Source organism: Littorina saxatilis, linkage group LG5 (genome assembly GCF_037325665.1).
Source record: "Littorina saxatilis isolate snail1 linkage group LG5, US_GU_Lsax_2.0, whole genome shotgun sequence".
Classification (NCBI taxonomy): Eukaryota; Metazoa; Mollusca; class Gastropoda; order Littorinimorpha; family Littorinidae; genus Littorina; species Littorina saxatilis.
Genome location: NC_090249.1, coordinates 31867054 through 31887043, shown reverse-complemented (window position 1 = coordinate 31887043; position 19990 = coordinate 31867054). Strand labels below are relative to the sequence as shown.

Here is a 19990-nt window from a genome sequence, read left to right as displayed (position 1 = left end):
TTTAGCATTTTCAGTTACCGGTTCAGTTCTGATAAGAAAAATACATGAAATCCTAACTGTCAGACTCATAAAAACCCAACCAATGCACTGAACTCTTATTCCATACACAGAACTGATGCTGTACAACTCATAAACAACATATACAAAAACTGAACAAATCCATCAAGCCTTTCAAAAGTTGCAACATTTTAATTGTAGCGTTTTGTCTGAAAATTACATTCAGAGAAAACAGCATTTTAAAGATTTGAACCAGTACATAAAAAAACCAGTAGCACAGTGCACCCTGAATTCATATGTTTTTATCAGAATGACCACTTTACTATGTAGGGAAAAGGATTTGACAATCAAATTATCAGGATTTTTTTTATATACATCATATGAAAACAGCCATCTTTGTTTGTACCGATATGAAAACATGAATCAGAACCAAACTGTCAGACTCATAAAAACCCAACCAATTCACTTAACTCTTATTCCATACACAAAACTGACGCTTTACAAATCATAAACAACATAAACAAAAATGAAACAAATCCATCAAGCCATTCAAAAGTTGCAACATTTTAATTACAGATGTTTGTCTGAAAATTACATTCAGAAAAAACAGCATTTGAAAGATTCCAACCAGTACCTCAAACTAGTAGCACAGTGCAGCCTGAATTGATATGTTTTTATAAGAATAACCACTTTACTATAATGGGGAAATGATTTGACGATCAAATTATCCAGACTTTTTTTAAAAAATCATTTGAAAACTCATCTATGTTAGTGCAGATATGAATCAAAACGAAACTGTCGGACTCATAAAAACACAAGGAATCCACTGTATTCTTATTCCATGCACAGAAATGGTGCTTCACAAATCATAAACAACATATACAAAATTGGAACAAATCCATCTTGCCATTCAAAAGTTACAACATTTTAATTACCACATTTTGTCTCAAATTACATGTAGAGAAAACAGCATGTAAAAGAGTCTCACTAGTACCCCGGTAAACTAGTACCACAGTAGAGCTTGAATTAATGGGGTGGTTTTTTTTTAACCAGAATAACACTTTAACTATGAAGGGGAAATGATTTGATAATCAAATTATCAGATTTTTTTGATTTAAAAAAAAATCATATGAAAACATTAAAAAAGTCAATTATCTGTGTTTGTGCTGATATGAAAATATTGATCAGAACCAAACTGTCAGACTCATAAAAACCCAACGGATGCACTGATTTCTTATTTCATTGCATAGAAATGATGCTTCACAAATCATCAACAACATTACATAATTATATATACACAAATGGAACAAAGCTATCAAGCCATTCAAAAGTTGCAACATTTTAATTGCAGTATTTCTGTGCTCAATCCTAACACTGCAGCAAATTTCTGTAAAGCTGAATGTCCCTTTCCATGTACCAACTTGGTCATACGCGGATTATTTAAAATGCAACTTTACCACCCGAAGCGTTGCAAACACCGGGAGAAGAGTAAACAACTGCAGACTTGAATGGACACTCATATGCACTCCAGATGCAGGGCCTGTGCAAATCCTTGGGCTGATGCATCACCTTCTTTCATAATCAGACTGCTATCAGACAAGCATTCAGTACAGGATATAAACCTTTCAGCAATAGATTGAGCTGATCAATGTTGACAAAAGCCCAACACATGTCAGCGGAGTGACCTTGCACAGTACCAGTATCCATATCTGCTTGTGATGGGTCAGAAGATGGCAAAGTATCTGTATCTTCTTATGGTTGGTCAGAAGATGGCAAAGCTGATGTTTCTGCTGTGGAAGAGGGTAGTTCCGGTTTAGCAAACTTTTTCATCAGGTCAATCTTTCTCCTCGCTGCCACCACAGGAGGACTGGCTCTCCCCTTGCTCCAACCTAATAAATACACAAACACTGATTTAATATTTGATACAACTGTCCATGGTTTTTGTTTGTAATAAGCTGCAAATTTTAAGACTCAATATAAACGTCAACAAGTGCTTGTACTTTATTTTGCAAATGACCATATGTTACATGGGGTGTACCTCAACTTTTTGGCTAGGCTGGTAAATCAGAAATCCCAATCAGCCCCCAACCACTGAACCAGGCGGGTTTTCTTACAACCACCTCAGCGGCTCGTACCCACATATGTCGGTTGACGAACACACACACACACACACACACACATAAAAGACATTCATTAATTGGCCCCTATCACAAAATGTACATGTCAAGTTTACTATGGGATTTGAGTAACCACACAATCACATACACACAGGAACTAATACTGAAACTAGCTGAATTATTTTCTTTCTTTCTTTCTTTCTTTTCATATTTTTCTTTTAAAATTAATTTATTTCATCACACTTGCTATGTATTTGCTTGTTTCTTGTCTGTTGTCTGTTTTGTGTGTGTGTGTGTGTGTGTGTGTGTGTGTGTGTGTGTGTGTGTGTGTGTGTGTGTGTGTGTTCTGTGTGTGTGTATACATTTTCAGATTTCCTAAACCTAGCACTGTTTGCAGGTGATCTTTATGCTTTTGATTCATGAGTTGCATCCCCAGTCCTTTAGTTTAACTCTTTTTTTTTCTTTGGTGAAGTAAATTGGATCTATTTTTTTTATTCCTTAGTTAATGGAAAAGATTTGACAACAATATTGCTGTCAATGATAGGTTAGTCAGCCATGCTGGTGTAAACCAATCCTTTAGAATTATAGAGAACGCTCTCTAGTAGGGTACTTATTTTCCTACGGTCAATGACCAGAAACAGAAACTGTGTCAGTCGTACATCGCTCAGATGCTGCTTCTCAGTTTGACCCCAGACAAAGAATACTGATGACATGTTACACCATAGTAAGCTCTCAAGGACTGGCCAGCGAAGAACAATAAAATAGGGGTTGTGAAGACGATATCACAGAGATGATCGAGGGAGGGAGGGGGGGGGGGGGGGGGGGGTGTGCGGCGGCGGCATGGTCAGTAAATTGGATCAAGAAACCCGCAAAATACTTCAGACACAAACTGTTTATCATTTACCTGCAAACCCTAACACATTCTTACAACAACAACAACATAACGATGTGCAATAAATCACGTTGTCAAACAAACAAGATCGAAAAGAGAAAGAAGCAAAACCCACCTCGTCGAATCAAGAATCTTAGAATGTCGTCTGCTTAAATACGATCATGTTGGTTCATTTCGGAGTGTTGTTACTTCCTTCTACTGTTCGCTGCTGCTGGTTCATCTTTCTCTGATATTTCTTGCCACTATGCCGAACATTTCCAATGTTAGGGTTGTTCTCCGCAGCTCAAAACTTTGAAAAATGCTGCTGAATCGGTGAAAACGTCTTGGATTTGTTGACACCGGGGGACTGATAAGTTGTCTACTGCGCTTGCGCCAAATGCCTTTGACCTACATATATTTGCATATATTAATTCCGGGGTTTCGGTTGGAACGGATTCTCTCTCTTTGTGCCTATGTCAACGGAAATTCCCCAACGGTGATGACGTCATCTTGAAGAACGGAAATTTCCACACAGTTTGAACAGCGAAGGGTCATGTCATGTGCGCACATTTACCAGCACGGAGTATCCAAAGTTGACCATTTTTTCGATTTTTTTGATAAAACACAGACAAAAACAACAAAACATCGGTTTGAAAATGGTTTTATTTACATGAATACATGTCTAAAATGACAAAAGCAGATTATTGAATGCATTCCAGGATGTTCAAAGGTGTGAAAAATGCAACAACCCCAAAAAGGTGTATGAGACCAAAAATAACTCATTTTGCCTACCCGGTCTGCCCTTAAAGTTGTCATTAAAATCGATTTTTCGCAAACAGATTTAAAATTGATTGCGTTGTATTCCTCATCTTCTCCTAAATTCAAAAATATATAGATATGTCATGTTTACTCTAAAAATATTCTCAGAATGAAAGTAAATAGGTTTAGTAAGTACCACGGACGCGTGCTTCGCGGAGGCGAGCGTGACCCGTCTCGGTCTTCGGCGATGATTGATTTGTGGATTGATCTTGACTAAATGTCTTTATATCGCTTCACGCGACTTGTTTATTTGTTCAGATAACAGCCATAACGCATCCGATATCTCTCGTTGGCTGATGATTATGAGAGACCTTGGCCTCTCCCAGTTTTTTCATAACAAAAAGAACGGTTTAGAAGCGTAAGGACCCTAGGAATATTCATGAAACTATTTAGTCATGAAAACACGTAGTTTCTGTAATCTCTGAGCGTGTGTGTGTATGTGTGTGTGTGTATGCATGACTTTGCATACTTGCACGCGTTTCTGTCTTTTTTGTTCAGATTTTGGAGGACAATGGCAGCTGGGGGAATGAAACCATTATCCAACAGTACAAGCACTACGCCGATGTGGCTTTTAGTCACTTTGGACACTTGGTTAGTTCCTTTGTGAGACCTGCTATTTCCTCGTCATTTACTGTGAATGGATGAATGCTTCTGAGTCGAGATTTATGGCAGATGCGTGCAGGCTTGTTTACCTCATAGATTGATTTTATATTGAGATTTACTGCAGCTATTTTCTATGCGGGTTTGTTACTTGTATGGATTTTACCATTTGCTGACTGGGTTCGCCTGGTGCTACAGTTTGATTTCGATTTTGTTTTCCCCCGCCATTCTGTGTTTTGCTGCATCAGTCGTTCTCCTGTCATCTTTCTGCCGCACCGGGGGGCGGGTGTGTGTGTGTGTGTGCGGGGGGGGGTGAGGGGAGGGGGATGCAGTGAAACATTTATTGGGATTGGTGTAGGAGAGGAGAAGACTTCAACTTCAAATTTGATCTGGATGTTTGCTAATCAATGATATCATTGGATAAACATCGGGAACACAAACTCCTGAAAAGATAGAGACTAGAAAGTTCCCCATTACCACACACACATACACACAGTGACACACACACACACACACACACACACACACACACACACACACACACACACACACACAGAGTTTTGAAAATATGGTAAGACGAAGAAGAGGTGAAAAGAATCCGTATCAAAACAAACAAACAAACGAACGAACAGACGAACGAACGAACAGACAAACGTACGGACAAACGCACGGGGAAAACAGCAGAAGAAAAAGGGACGCCATTGTAATAGGTTGTAGAATAGAGAGATAAGATACTTATTCAATTTTCCTTCGACCACTTGCAAAGTCCCTCGTGATTCTCTCGGGATCAAGGGACACATTGCATTTTAAATCAAGAATCAATGAATCCAATCTTTGACTCGCTTCATGAAGGTGAAGTACTGGCTGACGTTCAACGAGCCGTGGGTGGTGACGTGGCAGGGGTACGGTATCGGAGATTACGCGCCCGGCATCAAGCAGCCCGCCACGCTGCCCTACCTGTACGCCCACAACATCATCAAGTGTCACGCCCAGGCCTGGCACCTCTACGATACCACGTACAGAGCACGATTCAATGGTAAGTGTCAGGCCCAGTCCTGGCTCCTGTATGTTACCACGTACAGAGCACGATTTCATGGTAAGTATCACGCCCACAACATCATCAAGTCAGTGTCACGCCCAGGCCTGGCACCTGTACGATACCACGTACCGAGCACGATTTCATGGTAAGTGTCACGCCCACAACATCATCGAGTGTCACCCCCAGGCCTGGCACCAGTACGATACCACGTACAGAGCACGATTTCATGGTAAGTGTCAGTGGAACACAATCCGGAACACATAAACACTTGCGCTTGTTTTTTAATTAATTGTTTTTAAAAATATTAATTTATGTGTTATTAGTGTTATTAACGACAAAAGTTGATCATCATCCACACAGATACTTTCCGTTCAATTCTCCGTATTAACTTTGCAGGGATGGTGTCCATCACGTTGAATACAGATTTCTTTGCCCCAAAAAACTCCAGCAAACCCGAAGACGTTGAGGCCGCGGAGCGAGCTGCTCAGTTTTCTGTTGGCTGGTTCGCTCACCCCATCTACGTCGATGGAGACTATCCCCAGGTGACGTCACTTTCATTACGTCACACCAAAGCTGTCAGAAGCTGATATTCAGATTTTTGCACTGGATGAAATTTACTGAAGCTGAACCGAGTGGTATGTTTTTGACAGATATGAGTATCTTAAGTTCTGTTCAACAGCGTTTCTTTCACAGCTGCTTGACATACAACTGCAACATATTCTGGTTCTAGATTGTCAAAAATAAGACACTGAGAGCTAGGTATGACGTCAGATTCACGCAAGACAATGGGGCAATAGGAAAACGTACTATCGCAGCAACAAAAAATATAAATACAAAAAGATAAGAACAACAATTCAATTTTCTTTTTTTTTTAAACATCGTTTTCTCATTTTGCAAAATGCAAGCTTTCCAATATGTACACAATCGTATTATTCGTAAGGCTCTCGCAACGTTTTGAAATACAATAACTGATTATATATTTTGTTTCCTGAACAGGTGATGAAAGACTACGTGCAACGTAACTCCAACACCATAGATGGATCGTCCCGATTGCCCAAGTTCACGGTCAGCGAAAAACTCTTTATCAAGGGTAGGGTATGAATGGAATGATACGTTTTTGTACACAGTTTTACCGTTTCTTTGTCCTTACACTTTGCGATCCTTTTACCTTTACGATTTCTCAACTTGTATAAATTGTGCAGATAACTTTATATTATTGCCAGATAGCCCATGCAAGTGCCTTTTACACACGAACACGTTTAAATCAAAGCACACTGGAACGATTGTTTTAGTTGGATTTGTTTTAATGTACACGTGTTGTAATTTTAGTTTGGGTACGAAACAATTTTGCTTTTGTTTTTGTTTTTTTAATTGTTTGTGTATTAGTTTGTTTTGTCAGTTTATTTTTGTTTTTGGTACTCCGTCAGGTACGTTTGACTATTTCGGTCTGAACCACTACTCCACATCACTGTGCGAGCCAGCGGACGCCGCGTACCAGGCCTCGGTCCCCAAAGGTTACCTGGGAGACATGGAGGTCAAGCTGACCCGAGACCCAAAATGGCGCAAGTCAGTATAAATAGATTTGTTTTTTCAACTTATTTGGTTATTCTTGACCGATTTAAGCAGATCTAAGTCGGTGTATACGACCAACTACGCGAAAAAGGATCACATCTTTAAGTCATAGTCATGTTGTCACCTATCTCTTCCCTCCAGAGCGGCCTCGTCCTATCTGTACTACGTACCGTGGGGAATGCGAGGCATCCTCAACTTCATCCGCACCCACTACAACAACACGCCGGTCATCGTCACTGAGAACGGGGTGACAGACCACAACGGCACTCTCCACGACTCCTTTCGCATCGACTATCTCAGATCCTACATGAATGAACTCATCAAAGGTACAGTGAACTCTCCAGATTTCATTTCTGATACCGATGTTAACCTGCGAAATTAACTAATCAAAACAAGTTTCCACTGTGTACAGAAATTGGTATGGTTTGTTGATACTAGATGATTGTCAACAAATTAACTAAGCAACAAGTGTTCCCACTGTGTACAGAAACTGGTAAGGTTTGTTAACACTAGATAAGTATCTAAATTGAAGGATGATCTTATCCTAGCTACTACCTCGGATGCAACATTGATGAACTGATTAAAAGGGATATTGAACTCTCTATAACTAGATACTGCGTTTTATCAAAATTGGCACAACATCTCTGGAAGAAAATTCACATTTTGACAACTGTTGGTCACTAGGGGAACTAGGTGTCGAAGTGGTAGAGGGGGGAGGAGGGTGTCTTCTCAGGTGAAAGCCTGTACAGATCGTGAGCTAGTTCACGGAATCGTTCAAAAGGGACTCGAGGACTGTGTCCTTTACACTAACCCTAACCCTAAAGAGTTCTGGTCGGAGGTCAGCGCCTTCAAATCTTGATAAAGACGCGTTTGTTGGCATCACAGTTGGTGTTGGTCCATGTCTCGTCCGTCAATCAAAGCTCGCTGAAGTGAGCCACCCACAGAACGTCTTCGCTTTTTAAAAAAAATTTCAATCCCGCTTCGGGAGAGACTTATCCCGACATGCTTTTCTTTGATGACCGGGTTTTCCTTTGTTGCGAACTGCAGTTTGTTGCTTCATTTTCAGCGGTGCTGATAGACAAGTGCAACGTGATTGGCTACACAGTGTGGTCCATCATGGACAACTTTGAGTGGGCCCGCGGCTACACGGAAAAGTTCGGCTTGTACTACGTGGACTTTGACAACCCTCAGCGCCCCCGTGTGGCCAAACAATCCGCCATGTTCTACAAGGGAGTCATCGCTGATCGGGGATTCCCGGACCCTGGCATCATCGGATGATTTGAGAAGAGCGACATAAATAAATAAAGAGATAAATAAGTGTGTGTGTGTGTGTGTGTGTGTGTGTGTGTGTGTGTGTGTGTGTGTGTGGTGTGTGTGCGTGCGCGCGCGCAGTGTGAGTGTGTGCGCTTTCCTGTGTGTGTGTGTGTGTGTGTGTGTGTGTGTGTGTTTGTGTGTGTGTGTGTGTGTGTGTGTGTGTGTGTGTGTGTGTGCGCGCGCTTGTGTGTGTATGTGTGTGCGTGCATGCATGAAGCGCTTGTTGCAACTACACTAGTCGACAAGCACTATATGATATTTGTCATTTCTTTTTTCGTCCTTTTTTCTTTGTATTGTATACAATACAAAAAGGGCCCGTCTGTCACCCAACATTTAAGGATTCTAAGACACAATCTACTGGGTCATAAATTCTGACGGTAGTCAACTGTTGAGAATGAGACTCAAGAATTGTTTGAAATTAATTCCGGAAAAAAATATAGATTTACGAGTATAATTAGAAGATGATGAAGAAGAAAACAAAGAAGGGGCAGAAGAAGAACACACACACACGCACGCACGCACGCACGCACGTACGCACTCACGTACGCACACGCACGCACGTACGCACTCACGTACGCACGCACGCACGCACGCACGCACACCACCACTAACACCAACACCAACAACAGTGCCCTCGTCTAGATTCCTAGTATATGAAAGAGAAAAAACTTTTTTTTTAAACAAAAAACAAAAACAGAGCAAAACAAAACAGAGCAAAACAAAACACCAATACAGACACCACCATCACCACTATCAGCAGCAACAGCAACAGCAGCAGCAACAACAACAACAACAACTGCAGCAACAACAACAACAACAACAAAAGCAGCAACAACAACAACAACTGCAGCAACAACAACAACTGCAGCAACAACAACAACAACAACACCAGCAACAACAATAGAAGCAGCAACAACAGCACCAGCAGCAACAACTACAACAGAAGCAACACCGTCAACTCTTTACAAAAGTCAAATATGCCAGGAGGCCGCCTGCACCTTTAAACACAAAACACTTCAGAGATAAGGCAACCTATATATTTGCCATAAATACCCACATACAAGTTTCTCGTCGGGCAAAACAATTCGGATGAATTGAAAAACAATTCAGAATGCTACGGTTGAAGATGCTGATTTTGCTCTCTATAGTGGTGTCGTCTGTGTTCCCGTGCGCTGCCTCAGATGACAAGCGTAACTTCACAGAGGGATTTTATTTCGGAGTAATGCCTGAGAATTTTACCTGGGGTGTGTCCACTGCCGCATTTCAGATTGAAGGAGCTTGGAATGAAGATGGTAAGTGTGAATAGTCATTGTTGAAAAAAATCCCAAAACAAATTATACAATCAAATCATTCATTCGCTCGGCTCCCTGGCGAGTGGGCGAAAACTGAATTTCATGAAGATAAGTTTTGTGTGATATTTGTTTGTCTGTTCACTTAAAAGACCGTTGGGTCGACATAATTATTTGTGAGTGTAACGTAATTTTGTCAATAATAACGTTCCAACAACTTACCTTTCTTGTTTTTTGATTAATAGTCAATGTTGAGTTTAGAGGGATACTATTAATCTGGCAGTTTCAGGTGAATTTGAAGAGTCTGAAGAATCTGGGGAATCTAGAATCCATCATACCTTAAGGCCTAAAACAAAAAAATAGGTGTGGTTACGGTAACCCGACCTACCCTATTTTTGGGGGCCGACCCTATAACTTTTTATTACATTTGTCAAAAAAATACACACAAAAACAAGTAAACGAGTGCAGAAAACGCAATGAAAGCGAAAGCGCCCGAGTCGCACACTTATTTCCCTGTCAAGTAGGTTTAATTTGTACACATTAGAAAAAAAAGTTTAAACAAAAAAAGTGATTGCCTACCTTCCTACCCTATTTTTGGGGGCTATGTTACCGTAACCACACCTATTATTTTTTTGGGCCTAATGTAGACGCACACGGCACGATTTGCTCCAGAACGCACCACAAGTATGGTAATTAATCAATTCAAACTGAATGACTGAGCTTCAGGTTCTCTGGTAACACAGACAGAGACAGGTGGAGAGAGACTGGGAGAGAATTGAATTGAATTGAACTTTATTTAACAAGGATTAAGATTTAAGGCTACTCCTTTTCTTACAATCTGAGAGAGAGAGAGAGAGAGAGAGAGAGAGAGAGAGAGAGAGAGAGAGAGAGAGAGAGAGAGAGAGAGAGAGAGAGAGAGAGAGAGAGAGAGAGAGAGAGAGAGAGAGAGAGAGAGAGAGAGGGAGGGAAACAGACACTCAGACAGACAGACAGACAAACCGATAGACAGAATAACAGACAGACAGAGACAGAGAGACAGAAAGTTGAGGTACTAAGACCAAAACTTTTTATATTCAGGCCTATAGTTTTTTTTGTAAAGGTAAGAGTGAAAGCATCTGGGACAGGTTTAGCCATGAAGGCGGCCATATTGCCTTGAACCAAACTGCTGACGTGTCATGTGACAGCTACCACAAATGGAGAGATGACATCACAATCCTCAAGGAATTAGGGGTACGTATCGCAAACATTTTAATTAACAGTATGCTGGACACAAGTGAATGGTGACAATACGTTGGCTTATTTTGTTGTTGTTGTCGTTGACTTAAATGTTAGTGGAAAATCCCGTGATATAAGTATGTATAGCTATTCTGATGAACACGCGGGGGAATTCGGGGGCTGTGATTGGATGGTCTCTTCCGATCATCAAAGCATAATGCTTCGGAAGTCGGCCATTTTTCTCAATATCCAACATCTTGAACACGCGGCCAGTACAGCTGGCCTTGACACGGAACGATTCAAGGGGGGCAATCTCAGTCATCTGAAAGAAGAAAATCCAAACGCAATCCGCCTTGTTCGATTTTATGGGCTTGGACGATAGAGAAAAATAAGAAAAAGCTGGAGTCCAGTCTGGACGAAACTGCTATCAAGAACGCAGAATTGATTTTTTTCTGAGTTTTTTTTTAGCCGTAAGCGCCATGTTTATCGGAGCAGGAAACTCTTTCAGAGTGAGACCCCTTTGTTGGTTTCACTGCGGTGAACAGCAGTTATGAGAAATTCGAAATGAGAAATGGCGCTTACGGCTAAAAAATCAAACTCAGAAAAAATCAATTCTGCGTTCTTGATAGCATGCAGTTTCGTCCAGACTGGACTCCAGCTTTTGCTTTTCTTATTTTTCTCTATCGTCCAAGCTCATAAAATCCTAACAAGGCGGATTGCGTTTGGCTTTCCCTCTTTCAGATGACTGAGATTGCCCCCCTTGAATCGTTCCGTGTCAAGGCCAGTTGTACTGGCCGCGTGTTCAAGATGAATATCCAAAAGCATATTGTCAATAACAAAGACGCATGGTTCCGGTTTACCCACCTGTACCACACGATGTTTCACTGATCGACAACAGCATACACTGACAACTTAAAATTCTTCTCGGGAATGTTTTTCAGCTTTACAAATGTCGATAGCATACCCTTTTCTGCTAACTTCCCGATGAAACAGGACTAAACCTATTATTTTCTGTCCCTAAACACCACAAATTCCCAAAGTCGAAAGATGTAGCACAAACAGGGGAGTACAACGGAACCGCCGTTTTTGTGTGCCTGTGAGCTTAGTTCACAGTTGCCGACTGACACAAATTTTCGCATTCGGCTTTTCTTATCTCGTAACTCCACACTAAATACCCTACTTCCCCTCTGAAGTATTGATGTACAACCCATGGCACTAACATTCATGTAGTCGTTATAACTGAGGTTGAAAAATTCGCTTCATGACGAGACAAGTATAAATGCCATTCACCCAAACTGGAAACGTCGCTGCCGTCTGCTCGCTTTGTACGGATTAGCTGTTCTCTTTTCCTCCCCTTGTTGCATCCTAGTTCTTCAGTTGTTTCTAGTTTTTCGTTGATGTTGTGTTTTGGTCTTCTTCATAAGTAGTCTTGTTCAAAATTAAAAAAAACTCAAACTTCTTTTTGTTGTATACGAATGAACTAATAAAAAGCTGTTTAAAAGCTGTGTTTTCAAATCGAGTTTTTTTCCAAAGTCAATGTGGCGCCTGCGCAAAACTAATGCGCATAAGAAACGGCGTCTGCTATCAAAACCTGAGATCAACGCATCGACGCAAAAACTGTCATTTTGTAAGTCTAGAACAACAAATAAAGGTTAGAACAGCTATATAACCGCTATTGTATTTTCAGCGTAGCAATAGGGTCCGATATTAAGACTCGAACAAGTATAATGCGACTCGTCTTCGACTCGTCGGCATTATACTTGTCTCTTCCAAATATCGGACCCTATTGCTACGCTGAAAACACAATAGCTGTTAATGTACGGGTTCTGATCAGTGTATCACGCTTATGTGGCCAGCTCGCTTACTTTAAAAAAAACAAAAACAAGTCGCGTAAGGCGAAATAACAACATTCAGTCAAGCTGTCGAAATCACAGAATGAAACTTACTGTGCAAAAAGAAGAACACTACATTTCCCTCTCCCCAAACTGTTTCTGTTCAAATAGGCAACACCGACATTCTTTTCTCACCATCAGCTAGAAACCTTGGATTCACCCTTTCATCTGACATGAGCCTTAAACATATATCTTTAGTCTGTAGAGCAGCTTATTATGAGCTACGTAAGATCAGCACTATTCGCCACACACTCTCCTCTCAAACAACTAACACTCTTGTCTGTGCCTTTGTTCTTTCTAAACTTGACTACTGCAACTCTCTTCTCTCTGGCTGTCCTCTGTACCTCCTGCATAAACAACAAAAAGTCCAAAACTCGGCAGCACGCCTCATTCTGAAAGCACGAAAACGAGATCACGCAACACCACTTCTTCACACACTGCACTGGTTACCTATTCAAGCCCGCATTGACTACAAACTGTCCACCCTCTGCTTTAACTTCTTTTCTGGCTCGTCTCCTGCTTACTTCTCTGAACCGGCTCCTCACCGTCTATTCTCCAGCAAGACAACTCCGTGCCTCTTCTGACTGTCGCATCCTCACCATTCCACACACCAAAACCAAAACATACGGACAACGCACTTTTACTTTCTGCGCACCCACACAATGGAATTCTCTCCCCTTTCACATCCGCCACTCTCAGTCACCCCAAGCATTCAAACGAGCACTTAAAACGCACCTCTTCAAGAAATACAACCCCTGATTTTGTTTTCTCAGTCCATCAGTAGGCTACATGTAGTGTATTTGTTGTTTTAGTGATAATGTGATAATGTATATAAACATCTAGGGCTGTTTTCAGTATTGTTGATAACATGTTCTGTTTGATTAAGGGTATTCAGCTGGTATTTCCTTGTTTTCACTACCTATTTTATTCATGTTTTTATTACTTAGTTAGTGGAAGAATCTTTTGTAATGTATGTTTGATGGTGTATGCTTTTAATTAAGCGTTGCTGACTATGAATGTAGATGTAAATGCTTGTATAACTGTGTTTTAATTTCAAATGTGTCAAGCGCAAAGAGCATAATTGTAAAGTTATGATGTTGCGCTATATAAATGCTCATTTATTATTATTATTATTATTATAAACTGAAGGCACTGCATTTTTTCACCAAGACCGCATACTCGTAGTTTCGTCAGTCCACAGCTCGTGGCAAAGGCAGTAAAATCGACAAGCCAGAATAGTGCGGTAATGGTCGCGCTGAGTAGGATAACACGCTTTTCTTATCTCTATTCTTTTTAGCGTACTGAGTTTGTTTTTAATCCAAACATATATCGATATGTTTTTGGAATCAGGGACCGACAAGGAATAAGATGAAATTGTTTCTAAATCGATTTCGGACAATTAATTTTAATCATAATTTTCATATTTTTAATTTTCAGAGCTTGTTTGTAATCCAAATATAACATATGTAAATGTTTTTGGAATCAGGAAAAGACAAAGAATAAGATGAAATTGTTTTTGGATTGTTTAAAAAAAAAAGTTTTAATGACAAGTTTCCGATTTTTAATGACCAAATTCATTAATTATTTTTAAGCCACCAAGCTGAAATGCAATACCAAAGTCCGGCCTTTGTCGAAAATTGCTTTGCCAAAATTTCAATCAATTTGATTGAAAAATGAGGGTGTGACAGTGCCGCCTCAACTTTTACAAAAAGCCGGATATGACGTCAACAAAGACATTTATCGAAAAGAAAAAAATAACGTCCAGGGATATCATTCCCAGGAACTCTCATGTCAAATTTCATAAAGATCGGTCCAGTAGTTTAGTCTGAATCGCTCTACACACACACACAGACAGACACACACACACACACACACACACACACACACACACACACACACACACACACACACACACACACACACAGTCACACATACACCACGACCCTCGTCTCGATTCCCCCTCTATGTTAAAACATTTAGTCAAAACTTGACTACATGTAAAATGCAAATAATAGCACTGTGTTTGCAGGTGAAGCACTACCGGTTCTCTCTGTCGTGGTCTCGCATCGTGCCAGACCCGACGACAGGTGAGGTCAACCAGGCAGGTGTGAACTTCTACCTCAACTTGATCACCGCTCTCAAAGAGGCCGGCATTGAACCTATGGTCACTCTCTTTCATTGGGATCTACCACAGGTAAAAAAAACAACAACCACAAGTTAAAAGAAACAAATTAAACTGGGAGGAAAGGAAAAAGAAATTAAGGGATAGGAAAGTTTCTAAGAAAGTTTCTAAAAAGCCTGCACGTGAAGAAATGTTAGAGGTGTGTCAAATGTTTCTAAAATGTCGTTTGTTTGTTTGTCTGTTTGTTTGTTTGTTAGTCTGTCTGTTTGTTAGTTGTTACATCTATGTAGCCGTTTCTTTGTAGCTTTATAAGAATATGATTTCTTTACATTATTTTTATTTCAGCTTACGATCAGCGGGAAAAGATAAATGCAGTACTTTAACTGCAGACAAGACGTTGTTCATTTGCTCATAATGTATACCTGCCATTGTTTGTATTTTGACTTTCGTGGACTGATGATAATAAGAGACTTCCTTGCCATCCATTGGCTACTCCCGGTTTCTTCTGGAAAATAAACGGTTTGGAAGCGTAATAACTTATGAGCTTGATTAGCCTTGAATACAACTAGTTTGTGCAATGTAAGTGTGTGTATGTGTGTGTGTGTGTGTGTGTGTGTGTGTGTGTGTGTGTGTGTGTGTGTGTGTGTATGTGTGTGTGTGTGTGTGTGTGTGTGTGTGTGTGTGTGTGCAATCGTGTGTGTGTTCGTGCATGATATTGCATGCTTGCTTATGTTTCTGTCTTTTTGTATATAGATTTTGGAGGACAATGGCAGCTGGGGGAACGAAACCATTATTCAACAGTACAAGCACTACGCCGATGTGGCTTTTAGTCACTTTGGATACTGGGTTAGTTTCTTTGTCTGAGACCTGCTGTTTATTCGTCATTTACTGTGAATGGATGAATGCTTCTAAGTCGAGATTTATGGCAGATGTGTGCACGCTTGTTTACCTCTCAGATTGATTTTATATTGAGATTTACGGCGGCTTATTTCAATGCGGTTTGTTTCTTGGATTGATAATGTCATTTGCTGACTGGGTTCGTCTGGTGCTACGGTTTCGATTTTCCTCCGCCATCCTGTGTTTCGTTACATTAGTCATTTTCCGGTTTCTGTTCTCTTACCCGGGAGATAGGGTTTGGGGTGGGGAGATGGAGGGGGGTAGTTTGGACTTTATGGGGACTGAGTAGCGGAGGAAAGGGGGCGACGTCAACTTCAAATTTTACCTAGATTTTGCTTATCAATGATATGATATGATTTGGAAACACAAACTCCTCACGGACTAGTGATATCCCAATACCTCCCCAGCTGATGTATTTATAGTAACGTGCCTCACAGAGATAGGCCGTTCGGTCGAAGGAAAATTCAACATATTCTTATCTCTCTTTTCTGCAGGTATTGGTGTTGCCCGTTATTGCTTCTTTAAAAAAAAAACTAATATGAAAATTTAGGGTCGGCGACAAAAAAAGAAACATGGTTGTTCGGTCGAAAGATACTTGAAATAAAAAGCCTTATCTTTGCTGTTTTGGCTATTGGTGCTTTGCCTATCTTCAAGTTTCAACAAGAAAAACTTCAATCAAAGGTATCGGAGCCAGTAGGGATTCGGTGAACGTAGTTTTTGTTGTTTGTTTGCTCTTTCTTTTATTTTTTCGTTCATTCGTTTGTTCGTTCGTTCGTTCGTTTCAATCAGTGTGTTTGTTTTGATACGCCGGGATTCTTTTTAATCTCTTTCTCGCCATGCCATATTTTCAAATCTTGTAGGCTTACAGTCCCGCATGAACCGCCCGGGTTCAAGGGAAACAAAACAAAACAAAGCAAAAAAATCAGAATCAATGAATCCAATCTTGGACTCGCTTCATGAAGGTGAAGTACTGGCTGACGTTCAACGAGCCGTGGGTGGTGACGTGGTCGGGGTACGGTATAGGGGAGTACGCGCCCGGCATCAAGCAGCCCGCCACGCTGCCCTACCTGTACGCCCACACCATCATCAAGTGTCACGCCCAGGCCTGGCACCTCTACGATACCACGTACAGACCACGATTCAATGGTAAGTGTCACGCCCAGTCCTGGCTCCTGTATGTTAACACGTACAGAGCACGATTTCATGGTAAGTGTCACGCCCAGGCCTGGCACCTGTACGATACCACGTACAGAGCACGATTTCATGGTAAGTGTCACGCCCAGGCCTGGCACCTGTACGATACCACGTACAGAGCACGATTCAATGGTAAGTGTCACGCCCAGTCCTGGCACCTGTACGATACCACGTACAGACCACGATTCAATGGTAAGTGTCACGCCCAGACCTGGCACCTGTACGATACCACGTACAGAGCACGATTCAATGGTAAGTGTCACGCCCAGTCCTGGCTCCTGTATGTTACCACGTACAGAGCACGATTTCATGGTAAGTGTCACGCCCAGGCCTGGCACCTCTACGATACCACGTACAGAGCACGATTTCATGGTAAGTGTCACGCCCAGGCCTGGCACCTGTACGATACCACGTACAGACCACGATTCAATGGTAAGTGTCACGCCCAGGCCTGGCACCTGTACGATACCACGTACAGAGCACGATTCAATGGTAAGTGTCACGCCCAGACCTGGCACCTGTACGATACCACGTACAGACCACGATTCAATGGTAAGTGTCACGCCCAGGCCTGGCACCTGTACGATACCACGTACAGAGCACGATTCAATGGTAAGTGTCACGCCCAGTCCTGGCACCTCTACGATACCACGTACAGAGCACGATTCAATGGTAAGTGTCACGCCCAGTCCTGGCACCTCTACGATACCACGTACAGACCACGATTCAATGGTAAGTGTCACGCCCAGGCCTGGCACCTCTACGATACCACGTACAGAGCACGATTTCATGGTAAGTGTCAGGCCCAGTCCTGGCACCTGTATTTTACCACGTACAGAGCACGATTTTATGGTAAGTGCCAATGGACGAACGCTGAACGAATGAACTAACTTGGAACCAAGTTGACTGATGTACTTCCTGACTGACGAAGAATGAAGTAACTAATTTGACTGACCCATAAAATGTGTTCAAATTGTCCCCTGTTGCATGCAATACTTTGCTGTCTTGCATCCTTTGCACAACAGGGATGGTATACATCACACTGAACACCTATTCCTTCGCTGACAAAGACCTCAGCAATCTGGAGCACGTAAACACTTGAGCTTTGTGTTCTTTTTATTCTTTTTCTTTTCTTTTATCAGTGTAAAGATATTCGCAACGATAAATGTTTGTTGAATGCAGAATTAACTTTGCAGGGATGGTGTCCATCACGTTGAATACAGATTTCTTCGCCCCTAAAAACTCCAGCAAACCCGAAGACGTGGAGGCCGCGGAGCGAGCTGCTCAGTTTTCTGTAGGCTGGTTCGCTCACCCCATCTACGTCGACGGAGACTATCCCCAGGTGACGTCATTATAATTACGTCACATCATTGACATCGGAAAGTCTTAATTCTGCAGCTTTTTCACCGGATCATATTATTTAAGCTGAACCAAGTTGTATGGTTTTGACAGAATTGATTATGATGTGTCTCCTTCTTCACCAGCTCTGTGGAACGAGCCCTGTCTTGTAGCTGTTGTGGAAGACAGCAAGGAGTTTTGACTTGGCCATGGTGTCGAGGTGTTTCAGATTCTTGTTGGTAACCCTTGGTCTTTTTTAATCATGACAGGGGGCTGATCTTGAACCCCCATTTTTCATGGCCTTACCAGTGAGTTTCCAGTGTGTGTTTTAATCTCTGTCAAGGTTCAGCTTTTCTGTTATTAGCCTATGTGTCTGATATTGCGGAATGTCATGAGTTCTGTTCAACATTGCTTCTGTCAGTCACTTGACGCACATCTACCAAAGATTTAATTCGGGTTCTAAATAATGACTGTAAGACGCTGAGAGCGTGGTGTGACGTCTGAATCATTCCTGGCAGTGGACTCCACCGAAAGACGTATCGCAGCAAATAACCCCCTTTTTCTCACTTTACAAAAGGCAAGTTATCTAACACAGTTTCGTATTATTTGTTGGTCACTAGCAACGTTGTAATAGCAATAACTGATTATTTATTTTGTTTCCTGAACAGGTGATGAAAGACTACGTGCAACGTAACACCAACAGCACTGATGGATCGTCCCGATTGCCCAAGTTCACGGACAGCGAAAAACTCTTTATCAAGGGCAAGTGATTATTAACATGTTACGCTTTTGTTCACAATTTTACCGTTAGTCTTTTCTAAAGCATCGCAATCCTTTCACTCAGAAGATGTATCATCGTATGTTTATCAACTGTGCAGATAAAGGGTCATATAGTCCAGTCAAGTGCCTTTTACGCCATGAAAGTTTAAACTAAATAACACAGTTTCGAATTTTTTTATTAGTTGGGGTACAAAAAGTGTAGTAGTATTTTTTTCTCAGTTAAGTTTACTTTTTGTCCACCGCGGCTAGGTACGTTTGACTACTTCGGTCTGAACCACTACTCCACGTCACTGTGCGAACCAGCGGACGCCGCGTACCAGGCCTCGGTCCCCAAAGGTTACCTGGGAGACATGGAGGTCAAGCTGACACGAGACCCAAAATGGCAAAAGTCAGTATGCCACGCATTTAAAGATAAATACATTATATGCATAGATTAAAAATGTAAAGAAACAGTTAGGAAGAGAGACAGCGGTGACCAAAATCTAAAACCATAGATTACAGATTGCACAGGTTGGTGCTTACTTTTAGAACACTGAGGTCATGATTTCTTTTTAAATGAGAGATAAAGGGGAAAAAGCAGACGAATAGGTACATCTGAGTCAGCCATTTTGGCATCCGAGAACTGCCTTTAGCTTTTCACATGATTAAAGGTACATCCCTTCTTGCATAAGCGATCATTGTTTTTCTCGTTTTTGCTCGGGATAAGACCATCCTTACACTGGAACAAATACCAACAAATCGGCAACCTTACTGCTTTTGGGGCAAAACGGATAGTTCATTTCTCAGATTGGCTTACATAGCTCTGCTGTCACTTTCACAATTATTTCGGCATAAAAATCCCACTCTGAAAAGAAGTAGTCCGACTGCTAATTTTATGTTATATTTATCTAAGTGGGAAAATGTTCATGTCACATATTAGGCATATCTGATGGGC

The 19990-nt window shown here is 41.4% G+C and overlaps 1 protein-coding gene and 1 long non-coding RNA gene across 2 annotated transcripts in view; one reads left to right on the top strand and one right to left on the bottom strand.

Moving 5' to 3' along the window:
- Positions 1-19990, top strand: part of LOC138965940 (lactase/phlorizin hydrolase-like) — a 30812-nt gene that overhangs the window by 9550 nt on the left and 1272 nt on the right. The window contains exons 4-18 of the mRNA XM_070338022.1: positions 4303-4395; positions 5257-5440; positions 5840-5985; positions 6440-6533; positions 6871-7009; positions 7157-7341; positions 8082-8291; positions 9424-9621; positions 10718-10848; positions 14755-14919; positions 15601-15693; positions 16707-16890; positions 18135-18280; positions 18945-19038; positions 19306-19444. Coding sequence (XP_070194123.1) covers positions 4303-4395; positions 5257-5440; positions 5840-5985; positions 6440-6533; positions 6871-7009; positions 7157-7341; positions 8082-8291; positions 9424-9621; positions 10718-10848; positions 14755-14919; positions 15601-15693; positions 16707-16890; positions 18135-18280; positions 18945-19038; positions 19306-19444 — 2201 coding nt within the window. The remainder of the gene's footprint in view (positions 1-4302; positions 4396-5256; positions 5441-5839; positions 5986-6439; positions 6534-6870; positions 7010-7156; positions 7342-8081; positions 8292-9423; positions 9622-10717; positions 10849-14754; positions 14920-15600; positions 15694-16706; positions 16891-18134; positions 18281-18944; positions 19039-19305; positions 19445-19990) is intronic.
- LOC138966872 (uncharacterized) lies at positions 170-3795 on the bottom strand. Its single transcript, XR_011455784.1, has 2 exons — positions 3122-3795; positions 170-1886 (listed from the first exon to the last, which is right to left on the bottom strand). It is a non-coding gene; the product is annotated as an uncharacterized lncRNA (long non-coding RNA).